The sequence below is a fragment of the Balaenoptera borealis genome (genome assembly GCF_965194805.1).
Source record: "Balaenoptera borealis genome assembly, chromosome: 2".
In the NCBI taxonomy this organism is placed as follows: Eukaryota; Metazoa; Chordata; class Mammalia; order Artiodactyla; family Balaenopteridae; genus Balaenoptera; species Balaenoptera borealis.
Genome location: NC_138867.1, coordinates 93,410,408 through 93,438,207, shown reverse-complemented (window position 1 = coordinate 93,438,207; position 27,800 = coordinate 93,410,408). Strand labels below are relative to the sequence as shown.

Here is a 27,800-nt window from a genome sequence, read left to right as displayed (position 1 = left end):
AGTCCATTCCTAAATATGGCTAGACAGCTAAAGACCACCAGACATTTTAAGAAAGTTTCTAATAAAAAAGATTTAATGGAAATAAAGACTATGCAAGAAGAAAACTTAAGAAAAATAGAACTAACATTAATATTCTCAAGATAAAAGATAATGCATCCATAAAGTGAGAAAATGATGGTATACAAAAGTAACGTTCAGATAATTTAAAAAAGAGTTCTTGGGAATTAAAATTGTAATAGTAGAAATGAAAATCTCAACAGAAAGGTTAAAAGATAAATTTCTCGGAAAGTAGAACAAAAGAATAATGCAATGGAAAATAGAAAAGATAAGAAAGTCAGAGAATCATTCTAGGAGGGTTCGATATCCGAATAAAAAGGGGGTTCCAGAAAGAGAATGGAGAAACTAGAGGAAGGAAATCATAAAAATAAATTAAAATTCCCCAGAACTGAAGGGCATAGTGTTCCAAGTAAAATGGTCTTTCCAGTATCCAGTGCCACAGATGAAAATCCCACACTAGGCACATCATGATGAAATTTCATCTCACTGGGAATAAAGAGAAAATCTTAAAACCTTGTAGAGAAGGAGAAGAAAACAAATTTCACACAAAGAAACAGGAATACAAATGTATTTAGGTATATAAACAGCACACTAGAAGCTGGGAAGTAGAGTAGCAATTTCTTAAAACTTCTGAAAGATTATCTTCAGCTATGTTCCCAAACCAGTTCTCTGACACCACTAGTTGTCCTACAGTTCAAATCAGTTCTGACACTACCCAGACTTAGCGTAGACCCTACATTTAAGGGTGAAGTCATTCACAAGACTGCCCTCACTTCAGGTACCAGGCAAGTTTCAGGTGTCCCAAACCACCTGCACTCTGCCCAGCTTGTTATAAATCCTACCCAAGTGGGTGTATTACACTACAGTTCAATTCTGACACTAACTACTAGGAGGGAGCCTAGACCTTACAGGTTAAGGGCAGAGCCCTTCACAAGACTACTCCCACTTCAGATGCCAAGCCTCCCATGCTTCTGCAAATTTGGGGTATCCTACAACAACCTTAGGTTTGATAATTCACTTCAGTGACTCAGAACTCAGTAAAAGTACTACACTTATGATTACAGTTTTATTATAAAGGATGCAGATGAGGAACAGCCGAGTGAGACATGTAAGGCAGGACCTAGAGAAGGTGAGGGTGGAGGATGCAGAGCTTCCATGATCTCTCATGGAACCTGGACACATCACTCTCCCAGGGCATCTTTGTGTTCACCAAGCAGGAAGCTGAATTGAACTTCAGTGTCCAGAGTTTTTATTGGGGTTTCATTATGTAGGCATGCTTGATTAAACAAGTGGCTACATGATTGAACTCAGTTTCCAGCACCCTTCCCATCCCTGGAGGTCAGTCTTGACTAGTTCAACCCTCTAGTCATGTGGTTGGCCTTTCAGGTGACCAGCACCCATCCTGAAGCTATCTAGGGATCCCCCATGGGTCACTTCATCTGCATGGCAAACTCAGGAAATTCCAAGGGTTTTTGAAGCTCTGTGCAAAGAACAAAGGGACAAAGACCAGATATATATATTTTTTATTATACCACACGAGCCTGTAAATTTATCTCTAGTCAACTGCCTATTAAATTTGAGAGTAGAATGCATTTTCAGATAGTCAAAGTATCAAAAATATGTATTTCTCTATACTGTTTTCTGGAAGCTATTACAGGATATAGTTAAAATGAGAAGGTAAAGCAAGAAAAATGAAGATTTGGGATCCAAGACATAAAGAATACAATACAAGAGAAAGACATGAAAGACTCCCCAGAATGAAGATGAAGGGAGATTCTGAGACTAATGATAGAGAAAGTAACGAGTCCCTATTGGCACAGTTGAGAAGATTCTGGGAGAGATGAGTCTAAGAAGATGAAATCAGTAGACTACTTAATGTTTTTGAATTTATTGAAAGGAAAAGAAATTTACACAGTAGGAGAGAAACTGAGGGTGTCACAAGTACACAGAACACCAAATAAACAAAACAAAAAAAAGATAATCTTACTCCATGGACAACAGGAAGTTGTAAAGGAAAGAATCATAGTATACCACCTGTACTCATGACTATAATTTAATAGTCAAAATAATGCAAATAGTGAACAATTTATCTAACTATAAAATGTAAATTGGATAAATAGAGGAACAGGATGAGTATGGTGTGTTAAGGGTGGAATATTGATAAAAGAGAAATCAGTCCTCATCTTACATAATAGGAAATCAATAAATGAGGCATTAAACTAAGAAAAGCAGAACCTAGCAACACAAGCAGGTTATTTAGAGATAGAGAGGTGAGTTCCAAAATAAAAATAAAAATCCTCTGAAGGAGATGAAAATGTTTGCCTTAAGATAACAGGAAATGGGACAGAGCAAGCAAGTGTGAAAGACCACTGTTGATTGTCACAAGGCTTTAGAACTAATGACTATTTCAACTATGTGTAACTATGATAAAAATAAAGCATTTAAAAGAGCCAAGGCTATCATTTAGAAGATATTTATACTTATCTTCCTCTATAACCTGGATTGGCTTAATAATTATACCTTGATACTGATGATTAGTAAAGAACTTAAGAGGAGCTTAGAGAAAGCAAAAACGTTGGTAGCAGTATATCCTAGGAAAAGTCATGTTTAATATACTATCAGTGAGTAACAAGAAGACCAAGCAGTGGAAATAAGAGGAAGGTACTATCTCAGTGGAACACAAATACTGTATATTTATACATGCTAGAAACTGAATGTTACTGAGACTTGTGCGTATTTGTCAGCTCTGCAGCTGAAATTTGGTTTTGATCACCATATAGAAGGATGGGGGTGTAAAAGACCATCCCCTCACCTATCTGTTTATAGCCAGCGAATTTGGGCACTTCTCACCTTGTTTATAGGTAAATAATAAGAAAACCTACATGGGACTTAAGTGAACTATTGCTGAATAAGTTTCGGAGAAGCATGTGGGAGGCTCAGAGAAAATAAATTTTCAGGAAATTATTTGCTTCTTTAGTCAACTGCAGGAAGACCTGTCTCTGTGCAACAGGAGCAAAAGAAAAGCTGAATAAAAATCCACATTGAACAATAAACAACAGAATTGTTGCTAGGAAAAATTGGCTCAGTATTTGGGGACAGATTTGAGACACATCAGTGGAAAGTTTCTAATGTGCAGCCAGATTCAGACTCACATTCCAGATCATGAAGAAAGAAGAGACTGCAAAGAGTGAAACATCAGCTTAGTGCTGTTTTCTAAATATAATTCCTAAAAACACAATGAAGCATTTATTGAAATTTTTAAATGTTTATGATACACAAAATAGTATGTACACTTTGATCCCATTTTTTAAAAGATATACACAAACATAGTGTATCAGAAATAGTATGAAAAGGCAGATAACCATTGTTAATACCTCCTTGTTTTTCTGGCTTAGCCAGTTGTTTTGTAATTTTTTTATACTAACTATGTACAGTTTTTATAATGAGAGAAAACTTTTGTATACAAAACAAATTTGTCATGTTCTGTCATGGCCAGCACGTATTTTCCACCTGTGGAAAATTTGATCAAATAATGAACAGTTCTGTTTCGAGCCCAAAACAGTGCAGGCCTGTTTATACACAGGGAAGACAACTGTTTCTAATGTTAGAAGTACAATTTTTGAAAGTGTAGAGTCCTTTTTAAGACTATTTTCATCCATGCTTGTCATTTTAAATATCTTTGGATTCAGTACATCTAAATTTGAAATATGTAGAAACATGTATTTGCTAAATAGGCAGTTTAAGTACAGTGTAATAGTCATATTGCTCAAAGTAGTTTAACCTGGCTGTCCTAAGTCAATATAAACCAAATATTTGTAATATAAAGAATAAGTGTCCTTTTTGCAATGTTGACTCTTAGGAACTTTAAAAAATAACCCAAAAAAACAGTATCTCTGCTTCTTTTTCAGTGTCATTGGCATTGCTGTATGTGGCATTCTGGTTATTATGACCCCTTTTGGCTTTCCAGTGTAGTTTATCTGTGTTTTGGTGTTTTTTTGTTTGTTTTTTTTTTATACAGCAGGTTCTTATTAGTCTTCAGTTTATACACATCAGTGTATACATGTCAATCCCAATCGCCCAATTCATCACACCACCACCCCCACCACCCCCACAGTTTTCCCCCCTTGGTGTCCATACATTTGTTCTCTACATCTGTGTCTCAACTTCTGCCCTGCAAACTGGTTCATCTGTACCATTTTTCTAGGTTCCATAATATGCGTTAATATACGATATTTGTTTTTCTCTTTCTGACTTACTTCACTCTGTATGACAGTCTCTAGATCCATCCACGTCTCAACAAATGACCCAATTTCGTTCCTTTTTATGGCTGAGTAATACTCCGTTGTATATATGTACCACATCTTCTTTATCCATTCATCTGTCGATGGGCATTTAGGTTGCTTCCATGACCTGGCTATTGTAAATAGTGCTGCAATGAACATTCGGGTGCATGTGTCTTTTTGAATTATGGTTTTCTCTGGGTATATGCCCAGTAGTGGGATTGCTGGGTCATATGGTAATTCTCTTTTCAGTTTTTTAAGGAACCTCCATATTGTTCTCCACAGTGGCTGTATCAATTTACATTCCCACCAACAGTGCAAGAAGGTTCCCTTTTCTCCACACCCTCTCCAGCCCTTGTTGTTTGTAGATTTTCTGATGATGCCCATTCTAACTGGTGTGAGGTGATACCTCATTGTAGTTTTGATTTGCATTTCTCTAATAATTAGTGATGTTGAGCAGCTTTTCATGTACTTCTTGGCCATCTGTATGTCTTCTTTGGAGAAATGTCTATTTAGGCCTTCTGCCCATTTTTGGATTGGGTTGTTTGTTTTTTTTAACATTGAGCTGCATGAGCTGTTTATGTATTTTGGAGATTAATCCTTTGTCCATTGATTTGTTTGCAAATATTTTCTCCCATTCTGAGGGTTGTCTTTTCGTCTTGTTTATGGTTTCCTTTGCTGTGCAAAAGGTTTTAAGTTTCATTAGGTCCCATTTGTTTATTTTTGTTTCTATTTCCATTACTCTGGGAGGTGGATCAAAAAAGATCTTGCTGTGATTTATGTCAAAGAGTGTTCTTCCTATGTTTTCCTCTAAGAGTTTTAGAGTGTCTGGTCTTACATTTAGGTCTCTAATCCATTTTGAGTTTATTTTTGTGTATGGTGTTAGGAAGTGTTCTAATTTTATTCTTTTACATGTAGCTGTCCAGTTTTCCCAGCACCACTTATCGAAGAGACTGTCTTTTCTCCATTGTATATCCTTGCCTCCTTTGTCATAGATTAATTGACCATAGGTGCATGGGTTTATCTCTGGGCTTTCTATCTTGTTCCATTGATCTATATTTCTATTTTTGTGCCACTACCATATTGTCTTGGTTACTGTAGCTTTGTAGTATAGTCTGAAGTCAGGGAGTCTGATTCCTCCAGCTCCATTTTTTTCCCTCAAGACTGCTTTGGCTATTCGGGGTCTTTTGTGTCTTCATAAAAATTTTAAGATTTTTGTTCTAGTTCCGTAAAAAATGCCATCGGTAATTTAGGGTTAGGGATTGCATTGAATCTGTAGATTGCTTTGAGTAGTATAGTCATTCTCACAATATTGATTCTTCTAATCCAAGAACATGGTATATCTCTCCATCTGTTGGTATCATCTTTAATTTCTTTCATCAGTGTCATAATTTTCTGCATACAGGTCTTTTGTCTCCCTAGGTAGGTTTATTCCTAGGTATTTTATTCTTTTTGTTGCAGTGGTAAATGGGAGTGTTTCCTTCATTTCTCTTTCAGATTTTTCATCATTAGTGTATAAAATGCAAGAGATTTCTGTGCATTAATTTTGTATCCTGCAGCTTTACCAAATTCATTGATTAGCTCTAGTAGTTCTCTGGAAGCATCTTTAAGATTCTCTATGTATAGTATCATGTCATCTGCAAACAGTGACAGCTTTAATTTTTCTTTTCCAATTTGTATTCCTTTTATTTTTCTTCTCTGATTGCTGTGGCTAGGACTTCCAAAACTATGTTGAATAATAGTGGTGAGAGTGGACATCCTTGTCTTGTTCCTGATCTTAGAGGAAATGCTTTCAGTTTTTCACCATTGAGAACGATGTTGGCTGTGGGTTTGTGTTATACGGCCTTTATTATGTTGAGGTAGGTTCCCTCTATGCCCACTTTCTGGAGAGTTTTTATCATAAATGGGTGTTGAATTTTGTCAAAAGCTTTTTCTGCGTCTATTGAGATGATCATATGGTTTTTATTCTTCAATTTGTTAACATGGTGTATCACATTGATTGATTTGCATATATTGAAGAATCCTTGCATCCCTGGGATAAATCCCACTTGATCATGGTGTATGATCCTTTTAATGTGTTGTTGGATTCTGTTTGCTAGTATTTTGTTGAGGGTTTTTGCATCCATATTCATCAGTGATATTGGTCTGTAATTTTCTTTTTTTGTAATATCTTTGTCTGGTTTTGGTATCAGGGTGATGGTGGCCTCATAGAATGAGTTTGGGAGTGTTCCTTCCTCTGCAATTTTTTGGAAGAGTTTGAGAAGGATGGGTGTTAGCTCTTCTCTAGATGTTTGATAGAATTCACCTGTGAAGCCATCTGGTCTTGGACTTTTGTTTGTTGGAAGATTTTTAGTCACAGTTTCAATTTCATTACTTGTGATTGGTCTGTTCATATTTTCTACTTCTTCCTGGTTCAGTCTTAGAAGGTTATACCTTTCTAAGAATTTGTCCATTTCTTCCAGGTGGTCCATTTTATTGGCATAGAGTTGCCTGTAGTAGTCTCTTAGGATGCTTTCTTTTTCTGCGGTGTCTGTTGTAACTTCTCCTTTTTCATTTCAAATTTTATTGATCTGAGTCCTCTCCCTCTTTTTCTTGATGAGCCTGGCTAATGGTTTATCAATTTTGTTTATCTTCTCAGAGAACCAGCTGTTAGTTTTATTGATCTTTGCTATTGTTTTCTTTGTTTCTATTTCATTTATTTCTGCTCTGATCTTTATTTCTTTCCTTCTGCTACCTTTGGGTTTTGTTTGTTCTTCTTTCTCTAGTTTCTTTAGGTGTAAGGTTAGATTGTTTACTTGAGATTTTTCTTGTTTCTTTAGGTAGGCTTGTATAGCTATAGACTTCCCTCTTAGAACTGCTTTTGCTGCATCCCATAGGTTTTGGATCATCGTGTTTTTATTGTCATTTGTCTCTAGGTATTTTTTGATTTCCTCTTTGATTTCTTCAGTGATCTCTTGGTTATTTAGTAACGTATTGTTTAGCCTCCATGTGTTTGTGTTTTTAACGTTTTTTTCCCTGTAATTGATTTCTAGTCTCATAGCATTTTGGTCAGAAAAGATGCTTGATATGATTTTAATTTTCTTAAATTTACTGAGGCTTGATTTGTGACCCAAGATGTGATCTATCCTGGAGAATGTTCCATGCACACTTGAGAAGAAAGTGTAATCTGCTGTTTTTGGATGGAATGTCCTATAAATATCAGTTAAATCTATCTGGTCTATTGTGTCAGTTAAAGCTCGTGTTTCCTTATTAATTTTCTGTTTGGATGATCTGTCTGTTGGTGTAGGTAAGGTGTTAAAAGTCCCCCACTATTATTGTGTTACTGTTGATTTCCTCTTTTATAGCTTTTAGCAGTTGCCTTATGTATTGAGGTGCTCCTATGTTGGGTGCGTATATATTTATAATTGTTTTATCTTCTTCTTGGATTGATCCCTTGATCATTATGTAGTGTCCTTCCTTGTCTCTTGTAACATTCTTTATTTTAAAGTCTATTTTATCTGATACGAGTATTGCTACTCCAGCTTTCTTTTGATTTCCATTTGCGTGGAGTATCTTTTTCCATCCCCTCACTTTCAATCTGTATGTGTCCTAGGTCTGAAGTGGGTCTCTTGTAGACAGCATATATATGGGTCTTGTTTTTGTATCCATTCAGCGAGCCTGTCTTTTGGTTAGAGCATTTAATTCATTCACATTTAAGGTAATTATAGATATGTATGTTCCTATTACCATTTTCTTAATTGTTTTGGGTTTGTTTTTGTAGGTCCTTTTCTTCTCTTGTGTTTCCCACTTAGAGAAGTTCCTTTAGCATTTGTTGTAGAGCTGGTTTGGTGGTGCTGAATTCTGTTAGCTTTTGCTTGCCTGTAAGGCTTTTGATTTCTCCATCGAATCTGAATGAGATCCTTGCTGGGTAGAGTAACCTTGGTTTTAGGTTCTTCACTTTCATCACTTTAAGTATATCATGCCACTTCCTTCTGGCTTGTAGAGTTTCTGCTGAGAAATCAGCTGTTAACCTTATGGGAGTTCCCTTGTATGTTATTTGTCGTTTTTCTCTTGCTGCTTTCAATAATTTTTCTTTGTCTTTAATTTTTGCCAATTTGATTACTATGTGTCTCGGCGTGTTTCTCCTTCGTTTATCCTGTGTGGGACTCTCTGCGCTTCCTGAACTTGGGCGGCTATTTCCTTTCCCATGTTAGGGAAGTTTTCGACTATAATCTCTTCAAATATTTTTTCAGGTCCTTTCTCTCTCTCTTCTTCTGGGACCCCTATAATGCGAATGTTGTTGTGTTTAATGTTGTCCCAGAGGTCTCTTAGGCTGTCTTCATTTCTTTTCATTCTTTTTTCTTTATTCTGTTCTGCAGCAGTGAATTCCACCATTCTGTCTTCCAGGTCACGTATCTGTTTTTCTTCCTCAGTTATTCTGCTATTGATTCCTTCTAGTGTATTTTTCATTTCAGTTATTGTATTGTTCATCTCTGTTTGTTTGTTCTTTAATTCTTCTAGGTCTTTGTTAAGCATTTCTGGCATCTTTTTGATTTTTGCCTCCATTCTTTATCCAAGGTCCTGGATCATCTTCAGTATCATTCTGAATTCTTTTTCTGGAAGGTTGCCTGTCTCCACTTCATTTAGTTGTTTTTCTGGTGTTTTATCTTGTTCCTTCATCTGGTACATAGCCCTCTGCCTTTTCATCTTGTCTGTCTTTCTGTGGATGTGGTTTTTGTTCCACAGGCTGCAGAATTGTAGTTCCTCTTGCTTCTGCCGTCTGCCCTCTGGTGGATGAGGCTATCTAAGAGGCTTGTGCAGCTGTGTTTTTTTTTCCTTGATCGAACTTAACTACACTCTATTTTTTAAATTGTTTTTAAAGAGGCAGCTTTTGTTTTTATTGAGCAGCACTGTGTGTTTTTTTTTTTTTAATTTATTTATTTATTCATTTTTGGCTGCATTGGGTCTTTGTTGCTGCACGCGGGCTTTCTCTAGTTGCGGTGAGCAGGGGCTACTCTTTGTTGTGGTGCATCAGCTTCTCATTGCAGTGGCTTCTCTTGTTGTGGAGCACAGGGTCTAGGTGCATGGGCTTCAGTAGTTGTGGCTCGCAAGCTCTAGAGCGCAGGCTCAGTACTTGTGGCACGTGGGCTTAGTTCCGCGGCATGTGGGATCTTCCCGGACCAGGACTCGAACCCCTGTCCCCTGTGTTGACAGGCGGATTCTTAACCACTGTGCCCCCAGAGAAGCCCTGTATTTTCTTTTTTGATATTTTATGCTTTGAGTTTTTGCTGCTTTCTATCTTATTTAGTTATAGTTAGTTTTTATTCCCCCCATCTTTCTTATATTCTGATTATTGCTATTTGGCTGCATCAGCAGAGTTTTTTTCTATTTCTAAATCAGTATTCACATCTTTTCTATTTGATTGACTCCTTTATGTGTATGAAATAGCCCTCCTTATTCCATTTAATGCTCTTCACCTTGACTTTTATTTTGTTTGCTATTAGTATTACTGCACTGGCCTTCTTTGTGTCATCATTTGCTTGGTGTAACATATTCCCTGTCTGTATATTTCCAAATTTTACCAACTTTCTGGCCTCTGACAGTTCCTTAAAAAATTGTCATTTGTTAATAGCAATTCTCATTTTCCAGCACAATTATAAGGTTATTGCAGGTTGGGGGCTTGTTTGTGTTTTTTGTATTTGTTCAAAATTTTATTTAGATCATTGGATTTGGGGCTGTCTACCACTGTGACCTAATCTAATTTTTGTTTCTTTTTGTTATAATAATGGTCATATCATTCATAGTCTAAAATGTTTACATTTGTTCAGTGAATGAAAACTAAAAGAAGGTGTTATGTCTTATTCAAGAAAGAAAATTCTAATTTTGCTGTTTGATGTTTCTTTATTCCATTATTATCATTCTGCTAATATAGATCAGAGAGAGAAGCTTGAAAATAGAGAAAACTGGGAATCAGATACTCATAAATTAGGTCACATACAGTGTAGACAAGAAAAGAAAAGATGTCTGCTAAATAATTTCTCTACCATGAAGCATCTTATAACATTGTCTTTGCCCTACCTGCCGACAACTCTGGTTTAGGGTCTAGATGTGGAACATAATTCAGATGATGTAATTATTACACATGATTCAAATCTCAAAAGTCCCAAAAGGATATGTGAGGCAACCAGTGCTGCCACTTGCTTATGTATCATTTCAGACAGGTTGTTTACTGGCAAACAGGTACATTTGGGGGCGGGGCGGGGGGGGGGGCTCAGACGGGTGCGAACTGTGAGGAAAATTATGGCACGGTTTAAAAATCTCTAGAAAATAGCCAGTGAGAAATATTTATTAAAATCCCATGCAGCTAGCACAGGGAGATCAGCTCGGTGCTTTATGACCACCTAGAGGGGTGGGATAGGGAGGGTGACAGGGAGGGAGATGCAAGAGGGAAGAGATATGGGAACATATGTATATGTATAACTGATTCACTTTGTTATAAAGCAGAAACTAACACACCATTGTAAAGCAATTATACTCCAATAAAGATGCTAAAAAAAAAAAAATCCCATGCAGAGTACTCTTACAACCCATTAATAAGGAGACAACCCCACTTACAAATGAGCAAAAGATTTGAATACACGTTTCACCAGAAAAATATATAGGAATGGCTAATAAACACATGAAAATATGCTCAACATCATTAGTCACTAGGGAAATGCAAGTTAAAACCACAATGAGATACCATTTCACACTCATTAGGGTGGCTGTAATCATAAAGAAAACAGTAAGCATTGGCAGAGTTATGGATAAATAGAAGCCGTCATACACTGCTGATGGGAATCTAAAATGGTTTGGCCACTTGAAAAGTGTGGCAGTCACCTAAAGTATTAAACGTACAATTATTATATGACACAGCAATTCCACTTCTAGGTATCTAAGAGAAATGGAAACATGTCCACACAGAGACTTTCACTTGAATGTTCATGGCAGTATTATTCACAATAGCCCAAAAGTAGAAAAATGCAAATGTGTATCAATTGGTGAATTAATAAACAAAATGTGGTATACCCTTACAATGGAATACTGTTTGACAATAAAAAGGAACAAATTGATGACACATACTCTAACAGAGATGAACCTCAAAAACATTATACTAAATAAAAGTAATTAGACACATAAGTCCACATATTCTGCTTATAATAAATGTACAGAAAAGACAAATTCATAAAGACAAAGTAGATTCATAGTTACTTGAGGCTGTGGGTGGGAATTGGGATTAACTATAAAGGGTTCTTTTAGAGCACAAGGGATCTTTTTAGAGTGATGAAAATGTTCTAAAACTGGAGTATTGTGATGCTTGGTAAGTTTATTAAAAATCATTGAGCTGTACACTTAAAGTGGGCCAATTTTGAGATATGTAAATACCTCAACAAAATTGTTTTGTTTGTTTTTTTAATTTTTTTAGTCCTAGGATAGAAAACTGGGGAAGGTGTCCAGCAACTATGGGAATAAGGAGACTAGATAGGATTATTCTTTCAAAGGAATCAGAAACAATCTCTCTGTTCTCAGTGTTAGCAGTAGTTTTGGATAGTGATCAAAGAACACAGACAGGCCTGTCGCCTAGGATCAATGAAAGAATAAAGGGAAGTAAATAAGTAAAGAAAATAAAGATAGTAAGTGTTAAATATTACTTTGTGCTCTAGAGTCAGACTGCTTGGGTTGTGATCCCAGCTCTGGCTCTGCCATTTACCAGGTATGTGACCTAAAGCCAGATACTTATCATCTGTGCCTCCTCAGTTTCTTCATGTGTAAAATGAGGATAATAATAATACGTGCTTCGTAGAGTTGATGTAAGGATTAAATCAATAGATGCCAAGTGATTAGTGCATAACAAACATTAGATTTTTTTTTTAACTTCATTATTTTCATCATTATCACCATCATCAGTTGGGCCTGGCAGTCCTGCAGGCCTACTGTGTTTCTCTGGATCCCCCATTCTCTCTCTACTGGAAACGACTATTTCTGATGTCTACTAATCTTCATCCTTCTAATAATTTCATCTCCTCCTTCACAGAGAAAACAGTAGCTATCGTCAGAGCTCTCTCTCCTTCCTACCAGGAAGCATTCTGCCTTCCTTCCTGTGCTTTGCATTTTCAGCTCCTGCCTTCTCAGGAACTTAGTACTCTTACCTCGTTTCTCTCATATTTATCTTCTTTCTCTTCTGTAGCATCTTTTCATTGGCATTTAAACATGCTCAAGTCTTATCTTTAAAAACAGAAAATGAACTTTCCTCAATTCCACCTCTCCCTGCAACTGTTCTTCATCTGTCCCCTTCCCGTCCTCATTGTCTTTTCCTAATCTTCACTCCAAAGGTGTTTCTAGACTCCAAGTCTGTATTTCCTCCCCACCATTCACACACACCAGTCTAGTCTCTACTCTCATAGTTTCACTGAAATGGATCATTGATGACTGCCATATTGCTAATTGACATTTTCAGTCTTCATCTTCATATTTTCCACATTACTGAACACTGTTGCTTGAAATATTATACTCTTGGCATCTTTTTTGGTTCATACACATTCCTTAAGACATATTTCACTTTTCTCTTTATTTTCTCTCCCTCCCTGAGACCATCTTATTTATGCTTAGGGCTTCACTCACCATCTGTATGCTTTTGGCTCTCAAATTCATTTTTCTAGCCCTGAGCTCCAGACTCCTAAATCTGTGTACCTACTCTGCATCTCTACTTAGTTGTCTTAAAGTCACTTTAAATCCAACATATCCAAAGCATAATTAATGATCTTCTCCTCCTAAGTCCTCCTTATGAGCCCCACATCCTCCAAAATACCCTCATTCTCCTTTAGTATTACCTGTCTCTGTGAATGGTACCATCATTATTCAGTCGTGTGAGCTAAGGAACACAGGAGTAATTCTTGACACCAGACCTCTTCCTCCACTCGCCATATCCAATCTATCATGCGGTCCTTCAGATTTACCTCTGTCTCCACTGCTTTCATCTCCATCACTGCTTCCCTAGGTGTAAAGTACCATTATCTAATACTTACTTTAAGACATAGTCTCCAAACTGGTCGCTTCTCTTTCCTACCTACTTAGACCATTTTAAATTTGACTTAAAAAAATCAAAATACATGCACCTTTTCCCATTAGTATTACTGGTATTAGTTATGTGAGGGCAAGAGTGCCGTCTGAGAATCACACTAAATTCAGTAAAATCAGTAAGTTTTTTGTTTTTGTTTTTACCATCTTTCTGTTCTACTCTTCACACTGTAGTTCTTTGATGTTCTAGAGCAAGCCATGTTTCCTCCCAGCCCAGGTTCTTTGCACATGGTTTTCTGTTTACCTAAAACCTTCACCTTCTATCCCCATCCCATTTCCTAGGACTCCTGTTTGTATTTAGATCTCAGTTCAGACAAGGCTTCCTAAGGGAGCTCTTCCCCCCAAGTCCCCACAACATATGGCGTCCCTCTGGTGTATATCCTTACAGCGCCCTGTACCCTTCTTCAGAGTACTTGTCAAAGTTTTAACTCTATTGTCATTTCTCTCATTATTTGATAGTATCCCTGACTAGACTGAAGCTTGAAGAGTGCGTTGAGCAGTGTCTGGTTTTGCCAGCGCTGTATTCCCCAGCACCTAGTGAAAGTAACCAACGTGGCAGATACTCATTACTCTTATATTGACGTCTTCAATTATGTTAGTGTCAAATCTTGGTGGATTTAGTGGGTTTTGATTCATTTTGTCTCTAGATTGATTTTGTATTCTCTACTTTTGTTGATTTTGTTGAATTTCGTAGTGTAACTTTCCCATGGTGATATTTTTTCTTCTGTTTCTGAATTATTGGGACTACCTCTCTTTTGCCTGTATATAACTTATACTAGTTTATTGATGGAAATATTGGTAAATTATTAAGTCACATCTTAAATGGTCTAGGAAAGCTTTATGTTTAAAGAAATTCTAGTGGAAGCCATTTTGTAATACAGTTTTCCACTATTATGTCAAATTTTTTAAAGTGTAATTTTTATTTTTGCGTTATCATTTTCCTAGGGTAGGCACATTTGTGATTGTTTCTATAAAAGGTAATGGAAAAGTTATTTTATTTCTTTGATTCTGCAGTGATATTTTTTCAAAGTGACTGCTTTGTACTGGATATAATCTCTCTTGAAATGACTGCTTTTACTGGATATAATCTGTCACTTTCATTTTACATAGCAGATGGTGGCTACATTAGAAAAGGTTTTTGGTTTTTTTCAGATGAGAAACTTAAGAACTTATCTGTTGGTTTCATATGACTTTTATTAGCAGAAGATGTATATATATATTCTGTGTATAAACATAGTTATACAGAAGGTGTTTTTAAGCTTAGGTTAATAGTTTAACTGTTATATTTGCAGCTCTAGTAAACGCCAGAGCCATGTGACCTTGCGGAAAAGACAGTTATTTGTTCTAGTTGGGTTATATCCCTGATAGTGATGTGAGCACAGCTGGTGGAGGATGGTGTTTCTGTGAGTCTCAGAAAATCCTTTGTCTTGTGTGGCTCTAATGCTCGAGGGACACACTTCACTTTCCTTTTACCGAAATAGTCGACAGTCAACCCTGCTGGAGCTGATGAAGTATAAAGTGCAGTTCCATGCTTTTGTAAACCTGTATAATTGAGGCATTCAAAGCTTTAAAGCAAGAATGAAGGAAAGCTCTGGGCTAAGAAAGCATACACCATTTTTGTATGTAATGATGTTAACTCCATATTAACAGAGGTCATCTCAGAGCAAGCATGAAGCCGGCTCACATGAAGCTGAGCGACAGAATGAAAGTCAAGGAGTGGCAGAAATCAACATGGCAACTTCGGGTAGTGGTCAGGTAAATAAATTATTTTATTAATTTTTTTTCCAATTAACTATTTAAATATTTAAAAGGGAATACAGAGTGAGATGATTCTCAGAAAGATCTGTAAATCTTATCTACTTTCTTAGTCTTGAATGGATATCTCCAGAAGAATTCAGTACCAAAATGCTATGTCATTTTTCTTTATTATATCTAACAATAATGCTTTCAAAATTTCTAAGTATATCTTATAGCTCTAAATTGTGTGTCACTGTTTTAGCCTAAAATGATTAGCGTGAGAAGAATTTTTCTGAAAAATAAATACTAAGCTGCATTTTGGTCATATGTGATTTGACCTAGTTATTATTGCTTGCATTTGAATAGGTTTGCTCTTTCTCTGTGGCATTCTTTGCAAAGACATTTTTATGTTTTTAAAAAATGGTCATAAGAACTTATAGTTCTTGTTTTATGTTGTACTTCAAGGTTACATAAATCTAGAAATTTAAATCCTATCACTGAAAAAGATGATTCTAATGCTCATACCAAGTAGAAACATAGCCTAATGATGTTTACTATTGTCATCTTTAGCAAAATTACGGAAGTCAATTTTTTTTTTTTTTTAATGCAGAACTATTATCTTGTTATGTTGCCATCAGTCTTCTATTAGAGTTTTATTGGAATGCATCCTACTATGACAGTATTTTTCTTTGGAGTGTTCTGTATTCTCCACATTTTTTCAATGAATATTTTATGTTGTAAATGAATCATTTTTTTAAATACAATTTCACTAAGTTAATTTTAAGGAAATTTTCTTACTGTTGATATAAAATATTCCCTTAGTGTCTGTAGGTTACTTTTAATGATACTATTTATTTTAAAAGAGCCTGCTTCTATTAGTTCATTAAAATTTAAAGCTTAAAATGTCTCATACTTGAGTACTTAAATTTATTTTACTGAGTTAAAACAAAAAGATAATTCATTTTAATATTACTGGTGAGCACTGTAGTGGAGAAAACTCTATAGATGGTAAATTAGGGAAATTATATCTAAATAGCACATTTGGGTTGTTTCTTTGTGTATTGTTTAGGGAATTCTTTGGGAACATTATGTGTTCCTACACATATGTAGAAAGAAAAAAAGTTCTGTCTTTTTGATAGAAAAAAAAAATTGTTTGCTTAGGATTAGACCCACTATTAGTGCTTTGGGTTGTATTCCAATTATTATATACTTTAACGCCTCACCTATCCAATAAGCTGGATGTTCATTAAAAAAAAATCGGATCCCTATTACACTTCTTACATCAAAATTAATTCTAAGTAGATTAGATTTGATGTCAAAAATGAAAACTATTAAAAATACCAAAAGATAAGAAGAAAATGAGGGTAGAATTTTTATAATCATGAAGTGGGTAGGAAACCATAAGAGAAAGGAACAGTAGGTTTCATATAAAAATGTAAAACTTCAGTATGCCATAAAATCATAGCAAAGTTACAAGATCACATTAATGATGCTACAGCTACTCCCAGATCCTAATGTAGATGAGTGATATATATCTGTGGGACTGTGATTCAGTTATGCCAAGATTCCTTTAACCTGTCTTAATAGGATCTACCCATGTGACAACCGCTTGGGGTTTGTTCATTTGCTTTGTTTTATTATTTGCTCCAGAGACAAAAACCATTGACACTAATTAAAAATGAAAATAATCTTTTTGACTCTCTCAGGATCACAGTAGCATGATCTACCAAAGCTGCTATCCTGGTGCCCTTATCTCTACCACTTTGTGGAAATTCATTCTACCTCACCTGGTTTCCTGCCCACATCCACTCTGCCGGAATGATCTTTACATGAGTAAATCACCCTCTTTGTAAAATCCTTTGTTGGCGTCCCTTGGTTCTTAGAATAAGATAACCCTTTATTGTGACCTATATAATCTGGCTCCTTCGCAACGTGTTAGCTGTACGTCACACTTTGCTCTCAGCACTTCTGCCGCGCTGACCTTCCCTGGGCTTTCTCCTCTGCAGCCCGCACACCGTCTGCTCCTGTTCCATGTAGTGCTCTTCTCGTCCCACTCCACTCAGTTAACACCCGTTTGTGTGTGTCTGAGCTTCAGCATGACTTTCTCAAGAGGCTTGAACTCTCCACATCCCATTATTAAACGCTGTCCTAGCTTGTTCTTCTCCTTTGCAGACCACATTTGCAGTTTTATGTTTATTTCTGTGATTATTTCTGTTTTCCCCAGTAGATTGTAAGCTCCAGAAGGGCAAAGATCCTTTCCAGTTTTATCCATTTTTATATCCCCACAATCCCTGATAAATAGTAGATAACAACAATAAATATATGTAGGTTGGAAGGAATGACTAACATCCCTTCTAGAAATAAGGTTTCTTGACCTGTGATTAATCTCCCCTGGAAGTTAAATGAAAAGAGAAAGCTAAAAGTAAATTATACAGATCAGATCCCTGCTTGCTTAGTATATAACTATGTGTGTAATTCATTTATGAATTGATCCTCAGCTTTTCTGTTTAATGTTTAGAACCAGATCTCTAGTGATATAACCAGTAAGTAGTAATGAACTTCAACAAAGAGTGGGAAAGAGAGAAAATGGTAGGAGGACCTTTTCTGCTGCTAGTAATGTGTTTTTAAACCTTTTATTATGGAAAATTTCAAATATATACAGAGGCAGAGAGAATAATATAGTAATCTACATGTACCCTATCTACTTGCCCTCCCATTTTATTTTTGGAAAAGATCCCAGCCATCATTTCTTGCATAAATACTTCACTGTGTATTTCCAAAAGATACGAACACATTTTGGGGGGACTTCCCTGGTGGTGCAATGGTTAAGACTCCATGCTCCCAGTGCGAGGGGCTTGGGTTCAATCCCTGGTCAGGGAACTAGATCCCACATGCATGCCACAACTAAGGAGCCCATGTGCTGCAATGAAGACCCGGCACAACCAAATACATTTTTTAAAAAAAAGAATACTTTTTTTTAATTGAAGTATGGTTGATTTACAATATTGTTACTTCCAGGTGTACAGCAAAGTGATTCAGTTATACATATATTTTTTTCCAATTCTTTTCCCTTATAGGTTATTACAAGATATTGAATATAGTTCCCTGTGCTATACAGTAAATTCTTGTTGTTTATCTAATTTATATATATGGAGGTGTGTATCTGTTAATCCCATACTCCTGTTTTATCCCTCCTTCCCTTTCCCCTTTGGTAACCATAAGTTTGTTTTCTGTGTCTAAGGTTACTTTTTTTAAAATTGAAGTATAGCTGATTTGCATTATTATGTTAGTTTCAACTGTACAGCAAAGTGATTCAGTAATTTTTTATTCAGATTATTTGTATCTGTTAATCCCATACCATTAATCTATCCTTTTCTCCTTCCCCTGTGATAACCATAAGTTTGTTTTCTGCGTCTATGAGTCTGTTTCTGTTTTGTATATAGATTCATTTGTATTATTTTTTAGATTCCCCCATATAAGTGATATCATATAATATTTGTCTTTCTCTGTCTGACTTGCCTCACTTAGTATGATATTCTCTAAGTCCATCCATGTTGCTGCAGGTGGCAGTATTTCATTCTTTTTTGTGGCTGAATAAAATTCCATTGTATCTTCTTAAACTGATCATCTGTTGATGGCCACTTGGGTTGTTTCCGTGTCTTGGCTGTTGTAAATAGGGCTGCTGTGAACATTGGGGTGCGTGTATCTTTTTGAATTAGAGTTTTCCTCTTTTCTGGATTTATGCCCAGGAGTGAGATTGCTGGATCATATGGTAGTTCTATTTTTAGCTTTTTAAGGAACCTCCATACTGTTTTTCACAGTGGCCGTACCAATTAACATTTCCACTAACAGTGTAGGAGGGCTCCCTTTTCTCCACATTCTTTCCAGACTTTTTAATGATGGCCATTCTGACCGGTGTGAGGTGATACCTCATTGTGGTTTTGATTTGCATTTCTCTAATAATTAGCGATGTTGAGCATCTTTTCATGTGCTTGTTGGTCATCTGTATGTCTTCTTTGGAGGAATGTCTGTTTAGGTCTTCTGTCCATCTTTTGATTGGGTTGTCTGTTTTTTTGATATTAAGTTGTATGAGCTGTTTGTATATTTTGGATATTAACCCTTTGTCAGTTGCATCATTTGTGCATATATTTTCTCCCAGTCCGTAGGTTGTCTTTGTTTTGTTGATGGGTTTTTTGTTTTTTGGTTTTCCTTTGCTGTGTGAAAGCTTTTAAGTTTGATTAGGTCCCATTTGATTATTTTTGCTTTTATTTCTTTTGCCTTGGGAGACTGATCTAAGAAAATATTGCTATAATTTATGTCTGAGAATGTTTGCCTATGTCTTCTTCTAGGAGTTTTATGGTGTCATGTCTTATATTTAGGTCTTTAAACCAATCTGAGTTTATGGTTGATGGAGTGTTCTAACTTCATTGATTTTCATGTAGCTGTCCAGCTTTCTGAACAGTACTTGCTGAAGAGACTGTCTTTTCTCCATTGTGTATTCTTGCCTCCTTTGTCAAAGATTAATTGACCGTAGGTGTGTTGGTTTATTTCTGGGCTCTTTATTTTGTTCCGTTGGTCTATATGTCTGTTTTTGTGCAAACACCATACTGTTTTGATTACTGTAGCTTTGTAGTATTGTCCGAAGTCCCAAAGCAATCTACAAGATTTAATGCAATTCCTATCAAAATGCCCATGACATTTTTCACAGAACTAGAACAAATAATACTAAAATTTATATGGAACCACAAAAGACCCAAAATTGCTAAAGCAATCCTGGGAAAAAAGGACAAAGAACAGTTTTTTAAAGTGCATAACTACAGTGCCATTATTACACTGCCAAAGAAACTAACAGTAATTCCTTAGTAGCATCAGATATCTAGTCAGTATTCAAATTTGCAATTGTTTCATAAATGTCATAATTTTTCAGTTTATTTGACTCTGGTCAGATAAGGTTCGTGCACAGAGATTGGTTAATATGTCTTTGAAGCCTCTTTTAATCTATAGGTTTCCTCTTTGTCTCTCAGTTTTTTGCTATATGTTTGTTGACTAGCCAAAGTTATTTGTTTTCTAGTGTTTTCCATAGTCTGGATTTTGCTGATAACATCTCCATGGTGAAGTTTGACATGATCCTCTATCTTCTGTATTTCCTATAAATTGGTATTTAGATCTAGAGATGTGATCAGATTTGGTTTCAAGGCCCCCCCCCTTTTTTGGACAAGACTTTTTCACAGATGGCATTGTGGTCTTCCATCAGGAAGCACAAAATGTCTGGTTTTCTCTCTTTTTGTGGTATTAACAGCCATTGATACTTAATGCTTAGCTCCATTAATTCATTAGGGGTTACAAAATTAGCTGTAGTATTTCTATAAAGAGAAACTTCTCCTTATCTACTGTTTGACTACTTCCAGATACGGTTTGTATGAAAACAAGGCAAGGTGAGGGGAGTGGTTGCTTCTTCCCCCTCATGTCAAGTTTCATAGTGAGTTAGAGACTGTTGCTACCTTTATGGTGAACCCTTTTGAGTCACTTTGTAAAGTGAGCAAGCAGAGGATAGAAGAGGGGTTCCAACCCAGCAAGTGTAATTGAAATTGACTGTATCCCAGCTGTGCTAATTTAACTGCCAGGCATAGTCCTTCTAGGGTCCCTCAGCAAACATTTGAGTGCCTGTAATGGCAATGGATATTTAAGGGTGAATAAAGGGGAATCAGAAGATAGATGCTTGATTCTAATATGTAGTGAAAAGGAATTGTATTTACTTGGAGGGGCCCCCTCCAGACAGTTCATCTTATCCCCACCTCTCTGCTCCTTAGCCCATTTTTCACTCTGCTGTTAACTTTCTCCCCCACCCCTTTTACCTGAAAGATAATATAAAACTCATCACTGTTCAGGATCTGTTTACTGAGGATCTGCATTATGCCAAGACTGTTCTCAACCCTCGGGTGTGGTGGTGGGCTAGGCAGATGCTACCTTGTCCTCAAGAAACTTATCATCTAGAAGTAAGACAGATGAGCATTTTCCACAAAGTGTGTTAAGTAGTATGAAAGGGCAAGTACGTAGTGCTACAGCACTTAACCTAGTGTTGGGGTGATTTTCATCCTAGAGGAAGTTACAAATTAATTTATTCTGACACCTTAAGAATGATTGGGTAAATTAGGAACAGTAATCTAGGTGAAAGATGATGGTGGCCTTGGGGGTTAGGGAAGAATTGATAGATGTGAGAGAGTCATTTAGTCAGCAGATATCTGAGTATCTGAGAGGATTTAGAAACTATAATCCATAAGGGTTAGTGTTGGATGTGAGGGCTGAGGAGGAAGGAGAAGTCAGGAATGACTTCCAGGTTTTTGTCATAGGCAGCTGCAAGGATGGTGATACATTTCAGTGCTAACACTAGATGAGGAACAAGTTTGTGAGGGAAAATAATCTAGTTTCAAAAATGTTAAGTTTCAAGATGTTAAGTCTGAGACAGTGAAGCAGAAATGTCAAGTAGGCTATTAGATAGTGGGTTTGGAATCAAAGGGAAGGGTGAAAAATGTGATAATTAAAGGTATGGGAGATTTTTATATCCCCTGTGATTATAGAAAGAGAAGATGAAGACCTGGGCTAAAAAATTCCAAAGCAAGGGAATAACATTGTTGTTCCAAAAGAGGAAATAGTTAACAATATCCACCATTGACTGTAAGGACTTGAAAATTTTCCTTTAGGTTTCACCAAAAAAAGAACTTCAGTGCTGATCTTGGCAAGAGCCATTTCATTGGCTTTCTTCTCTACCATGTGATATTGGAGTGAGTTGAGGTTTAAATTGGAAGGTTAAAAAGTAGAAGAGAGCAATTTTAGCTAACTCAGAAAGTCTGAGTGTGAACTGCCCAAGAGAGAAAAGGCCATTAACTGACACAGAGTAGAGATTTGAGAGAAAATTGAGAGATTATTTTTCTTTTTATAAAATAGAAGAGATAAGCATATTTGAATGGTAATGGGAAGGAGCCAGTAGAGAAAAAGATTGAAGGTCCAAAAGAGCAAAGAGAAATGGGGAGGGAAAGGATCTAGAGCACACATGAAGGGACGGGCCTTAGGTAGCAGAAGGGGTGCCTCTGAAGCAATAGCAGGAGGAGATGGAGATGGGTGTGGAGGCAGGTAATTTTGTCAGTTTGGTAGCAGCAAGTTTGAGGGAGTTTTGTCTGATGGCTTCTATTTCTCTGCAAATTAGAAGGTAAAATTATTTGTGGTAAAGGAGACATATCCAAAATAGCCACTGTGAGCAAAGAAGGGAGAGCTGACTAGGGAAACACAAGGATTACAGATGGAGGACTAAGGGCCCAGGTGTATTGGTGACCATAAATGTTACATGGGCAGCACCCTGGAGAATTGTGTGATATTCTCACATGCTCATATTTCTCAAATACTGCTCAGCAGTCCATATTAGGGTGTAGAGAAAACAGACAGTTGGATTCATCTACAATTGCAATGTTTCCAGGCAGGTGGGATGGAATAGCCATGGGGCAAAGATAGAAAACTGACAAAAGAATTACGGAAGTGATGGACCACGAAAACATTCAAGGTGGAGTATGTAGGGACATTCATGCGCTGGACATTCCAGTCATTTTAAAGACACTTTCTTGGGGAAGGTTAAAGGAGATTGCCAGAAGAATAGGTTTTCAGAGTTACCACAGGATAACTAAATGCATTATTCAGAGATGGTACATTTTAGGGTGATGGAAATGGTCTAGGATACAGCCATAGATGTCAGTGACTAAAATGGAGTAGAGGAGAAGAACGTCACTGAAGATACCAGAGAACTGAGAGACCACGGTTTTGAATGGGGCATAAGTTACCCAGAATGGTGGCAGTAATTGAAGTAGAAGGAGGTCAGTGACCCTTGTGCCCAAGTTGTTTAATGATTGAAGACAGTGATTGAGTGGTTAGTAGGTGATAGCACTGGGGAAAGGGAAAAGTGATTATAACACAAGGAGATTTGGGGCTATTATCGGAAGGTGGAGAAATAATAGTTTCAAAGTGGTGTTGAAGAGTGAGGAAAACATAGGCTTATGCTACATCCTGACGCCAAAGTACATGGGATATAGGAGAGAGGGCTGCAGGAGGAGGTGGTGTCCAATAAGAGCTAGGTTTCAGTTAAGGCCAGGAATGAAAGGAGCATTATGTGAAAAGTTGAGGAGGTATGGGTATTTATGGAGCATGGAACCTAAATTTCACAAGGAAGTTTGGATAGGAAAGAAAATAGTAGGAAATAGTGTCTCACACACGTCTTAAGGCTGACAGTTGGAAATGATATGTTTTTGGACTTAGGTTTTGGACAGTGAGCAAGGCTGATTTAGTGGATGTAAAATATGGCTGATTTAATAGGTCTTGAGTTTGAGAGAGAGTTAATGACGCTCATTTCTTCAGAATTTAGTGATGAGTCGGGTGGGAAATACTTCTTAGGAAGGTACCATTTCTTGCAGGTTACCATTTCTCTGGTTCCTCTGAAAGATGTCGGTGCAGGCCTAGCCATAATAAAAAGGCCCAGGAAAGATTCTCAGGGCTCGAGTTCTAGGCCTATAGGTAGTGTGGGTATGGGAATGTTCTCTTGGAATCTCCTTATAAGAAATGCATCTGGATTTCTAGCTAGAGAGTTTGGGAGAACAGAGCGGTGAGTGTCCCAAAATCAAGGAGCTGTATAGGAAGGTACGGAGACTGAAGCTTAAAGATGATTTGGTATCTACACTGAAATGAATGTCCGGAACATGTTTTAGTGTGGACATGGGTTTTCCCTTGTTTCATAGTTTAACCTCTTATTTCTCTTTTGTTTCAAACAATGTGTTAATTATCTATTGCTGCTTGACAATTTTAGCAAAATCAACAAACATTTATTATTGTTTCTGTAGGTCAGGAATCCTGGTGCAGCTTAGCTGAGTGCCTCTGGTTCAGGGTCTCTCACAGGCTGCAGTCACGGTGTTAGCTGGGGCCGCAGTCATTTCAAGACTTGACTTGGGGAAGATGTGCTTCTAAGCTCACTCATATGGCTGTTGGCAGGCCTCATGTCCTCAGGCTGTTGGCCAGTGATATCATGTCCTTGCCGCCAGGGTCTTTACAAAGGGCGTTTCACAACGTAGTATCTGGCCTCCCTCAGAGAGCACAAGAGAGGATGTCCAGGATGGAAGCCACAGTCTTCGTAACCTTATCTTGGAAGTGACTTCTCATCACGTCTGCAGCAGTCTGTTCACTAGAAGCCATTCACTAAATCTAGCCCACAGTCAAAGGCAGGGCGATTACGTGTGAATACCAGGAAACAAGGATCGTTAGGGGTTGTGTTAGATCCTCACTACCAGAAACAGTAAAAATATTTAGATATCCTCAAAGACAGTATGTTTGGAACTTCCCTGGTGGTGCAGTGGTTATGAATCCACCTGCCAATGCAGGGAACACAGGTTTGAGCCCTGGTCCGCGAAGATCCCACATGCTGCGGAGCAACTAAGCCTGCGCGCCACAACAACTGAGCCTGCACTCTAGAACCCGCGAGCCACAACAAAGACACGCCACTGCAATGAGAAGCCTATGCACCACAACGAAGAGTAGTCCCCGCTCGCCACCACTAGAGAAAGCCTGCACACAGCAACGAAGACCCAACACGGCCAAAAATAAATTAATTAATTAATTAATTTTGTTAAAAAGAGACAGTATGTTTGCTTCAGGATAAGGAGTCATTCCCCTTCTACTGTAGAGCAAGAGAGGCCCCTTGCCTGAGTCTCCTTAAAAAGCCCCCTGACTATTCTCTTTACCTTGAGTCTTCGTCCCTCAACTCCATCTTCTTTATTGCAATCAGAATGAGCTCTTTATCTCCAAATCAATCAGTGAATCAGCTTCTGTCTCTCCCCTCTTTCTTTCTCTCCCTCTCTCCCTCTCCCTCTCCCTCTTTCTCTCTCTCTCTCTCTCTCTCTCTCACACACACTCACACACACACACACACACAAACACACACACGTTCTTTCTGACCTTTGCTTATGCTTCTGCCTCGTCTGGGCTGCCCTGTGGCTAACTCTCCTCCTTTTTATTAGCTAAACTCTTCCTCGTAGTTCAAAATCGATAGCACTTTACTCTGTACTCCCAGGACTGAGTATATGCCATTCCTGTGTGTGCATGTGGCCTCTGTCAGAGCACTTACTACTGTATATTTACATGTTGAGCAACCTGTCTAGAGTCTGTGTGCGGTGAGGATGGGAATATCTTACTCACTTACATCCCTAGTGACTAGCACTGTACCGAGAAAGTAGCAGGAGCTCAGTAAATGTTTGTTGTTTGGTTGCATGTGAATTGAAATACCATTATAGAAGCACCCAGTAGCTAGTGGCAGTGGAAGGAGTTGCAGGATGTCTTTCTCTGCTGCCTGTTCTCCCTACCCTGAGGGGTACTAACCTGCTGCTCCAGATTGAGAAGTATCCCTAGAGGACTAACCAACATAAAGCACCCAGACCCATAGAAGGAGTAGAGACTAGAAAGGGTAGCCACTCTGAGACTCTGTTCTAGTATTCTTAATCTAACCCTAGATTTCCCTATGTGGGTGTGAATAAGTGGGTCTTCATGCTTTTATATGCGGAGACATAAAAAAGACCTCTCAAGTTGCAACTTCTTAAAATCAGCTTTATTGAGGAAAGACTAACATACTCATTTAAAATATACAGTTAAATGGATTTCACATTACAGTTTTTTTCTGCAGTTACATTTACAAATGTAATTTTCTCTTAAAACTTTTCTTTTTTAATAATAGCCATTCTGACAGGTGTGAAGTGATATCTGGTTTTGATTTGTATTTCTGCAATAACTGGTGACGTTGGGCATCTTTTCATGTGCCTGTATGTCTTCCTTGGAGAAATGTCTATTCAGGTCTTCAGGTCATTTTTTGATTGGGTTGTTTGTTTTTTTGATACTGAGTCATGTGAGCTGTTTATATACTTTGGATATTAATCCCTTGTTGGTCACATCATTTGCAAATGTTTTCTCCCATTCTGTAGGTTGTCTGTCGTTTTGTCTGTGGTTTCCATTGCCATGCAAAAGCTTTTAAGTTTAGTTGGGTTCCGTTTGTTTATTTTTGCTTTTATTTCCTTTGCCTTAGGAGACAGATCCAAAAAACATTACTACAATTTATGTCAGAGAGTGTTCTGCCTATATTCTTTTCTAGCATGCTTTCCATATTTATCCCTTTACACAGACTCTTCCATTCATTCTCCCAAAATCCAAGGCCTACCTTTAAGTATAACTTATCTTATTCAGTCTTTAATAGTTCTTAAGCAAGTAGTTGTTTCTGTTTTCTGTCAGTATTTTATGCATTCTTCTTACTAAGTGCTCATGATATCTCAGTACAATTATTTATTTTTTCATGCCTTTCTCCAATAGAGGTTTCAAGTAGTCTTTTTTCTACTCTGAGCTCCTGGAGAACTTGATCTGTACGAAATTCACAGTTAGTTTTGTGGTAATTTAGAGCATTTTGTCACTCAGTGGAGCTTTCTACCAATCAATTTATATTTAACTGAATGTGGTTTCATGCCTTTTAATTTGTGAAAGAATATTACTCTTAGAATTTCTGCAGTGTTCGGTTACTTCCACATTGTACCTTAACTGTCTTTTGCAGCAATCTTTTTTCCTTCAGTGTTTCTCTAAACTCTACTTAAGTTTATAGGTAAAAATATTCATTTTGAGCAGTTATAATGTTCACACTTTTAATGGTATATTTAGCTGTTTACCCTAAAGACAGTTCATTTGGAGTACCTTAACATGAAGTTAGCTGTATTTATCTATAATCTAAATTATACTGTCTATAATTTGCTTAATTTCTAGGGTTCAACTGCACGAATAGATCACGAAACAGCCAGTGTTTTGAGTTCTAGCAGCACACATTCTGCTCCTCGAAGGCTGACAAGTCATCTGGGAACCAAGGTAATAGATTATAAGCACTGAGCACTCCCTGTGACTTCTGCCTCTGTGCCTTGCCTGCAGCGGCACACACCTCCACTTCCCACCCCACCGAAAAATGACTGTCAGAGTCCTAGCCAGCCTTCAGAAACCTTCTTGGGCTTTCCTTCTTTACAAAACGTTTTCTGATTTCCAGGGTCCTCTCACCTCCCCATGCAATCTGTCTACCTCCTTTGAATCACTACAGTTGGAGCACAGGGACTGTTTTTTATCCTTTGCAGCATCTAGCACAGAATCTGCACATAATGAGTGTTTAATAAATACTTAGTGGATGGAAAAATTATTGAAATTGAATGTTATCCTATCCACTGCTGATAAGTGAGTTTTCTTAGGGTCTCTTAGATGTTAGTAAATATTTTGGGGGACTTGAGAATAGTATGTTTGAAAAGAAAATAATTATTTTATTATTGTTTTAAAGCCAGAGGCTTTACTATTATATGAACAAAGATGAAATTCTAATATTACTAAGCAGTATATTTTCAATTAAATCTAAATAATTCCACTAGTTGTTTTCATAGCATACTCTACATAGTCTTTTTTACTTTAATAATATAGTGGCTCTTAGGAAAAGCATTACTGAAATAACTAATGTCGATTTAAGAAATGAATTTTAGAGTATCAATGGTATTGTTAATATGAAACTTAATCCTTTTAATAACTCACAATGGT

At 37.2% G+C, this 27,800-nt stretch overlaps 1 protein-coding gene across 17 annotated transcripts in view; it reads left to right on the top strand.

The window, feature by feature from the left end:
- APC (APC regulator of WNT signaling pathway) overlaps positions 1-27,800 on the top strand; it is a 138,395-nt gene that overhangs the window by 86,105 nt on the left and 24,490 nt on the right. For 12 of the 17 annotated variants that reach the window (XM_082374724.1, XM_082374734.1, XM_082374722.1 and 9 more), the window contains 2 exons: positions 15,084-15,188; positions 26,997-27,095. In XM_082374724.1, coding sequence (XP_082230850.1) covers positions 15,084-15,188; positions 26,997-27,095 — 204 coding nt within the window. The remainder of the gene's footprint in view (positions 1-15,083; positions 15,189-26,996; positions 27,096-27,800) is intronic. The other 5 variants (XM_082374738.1, XM_082374736.1, XM_082374728.1 and 2 more) reach the window with 1 other exon arrangement.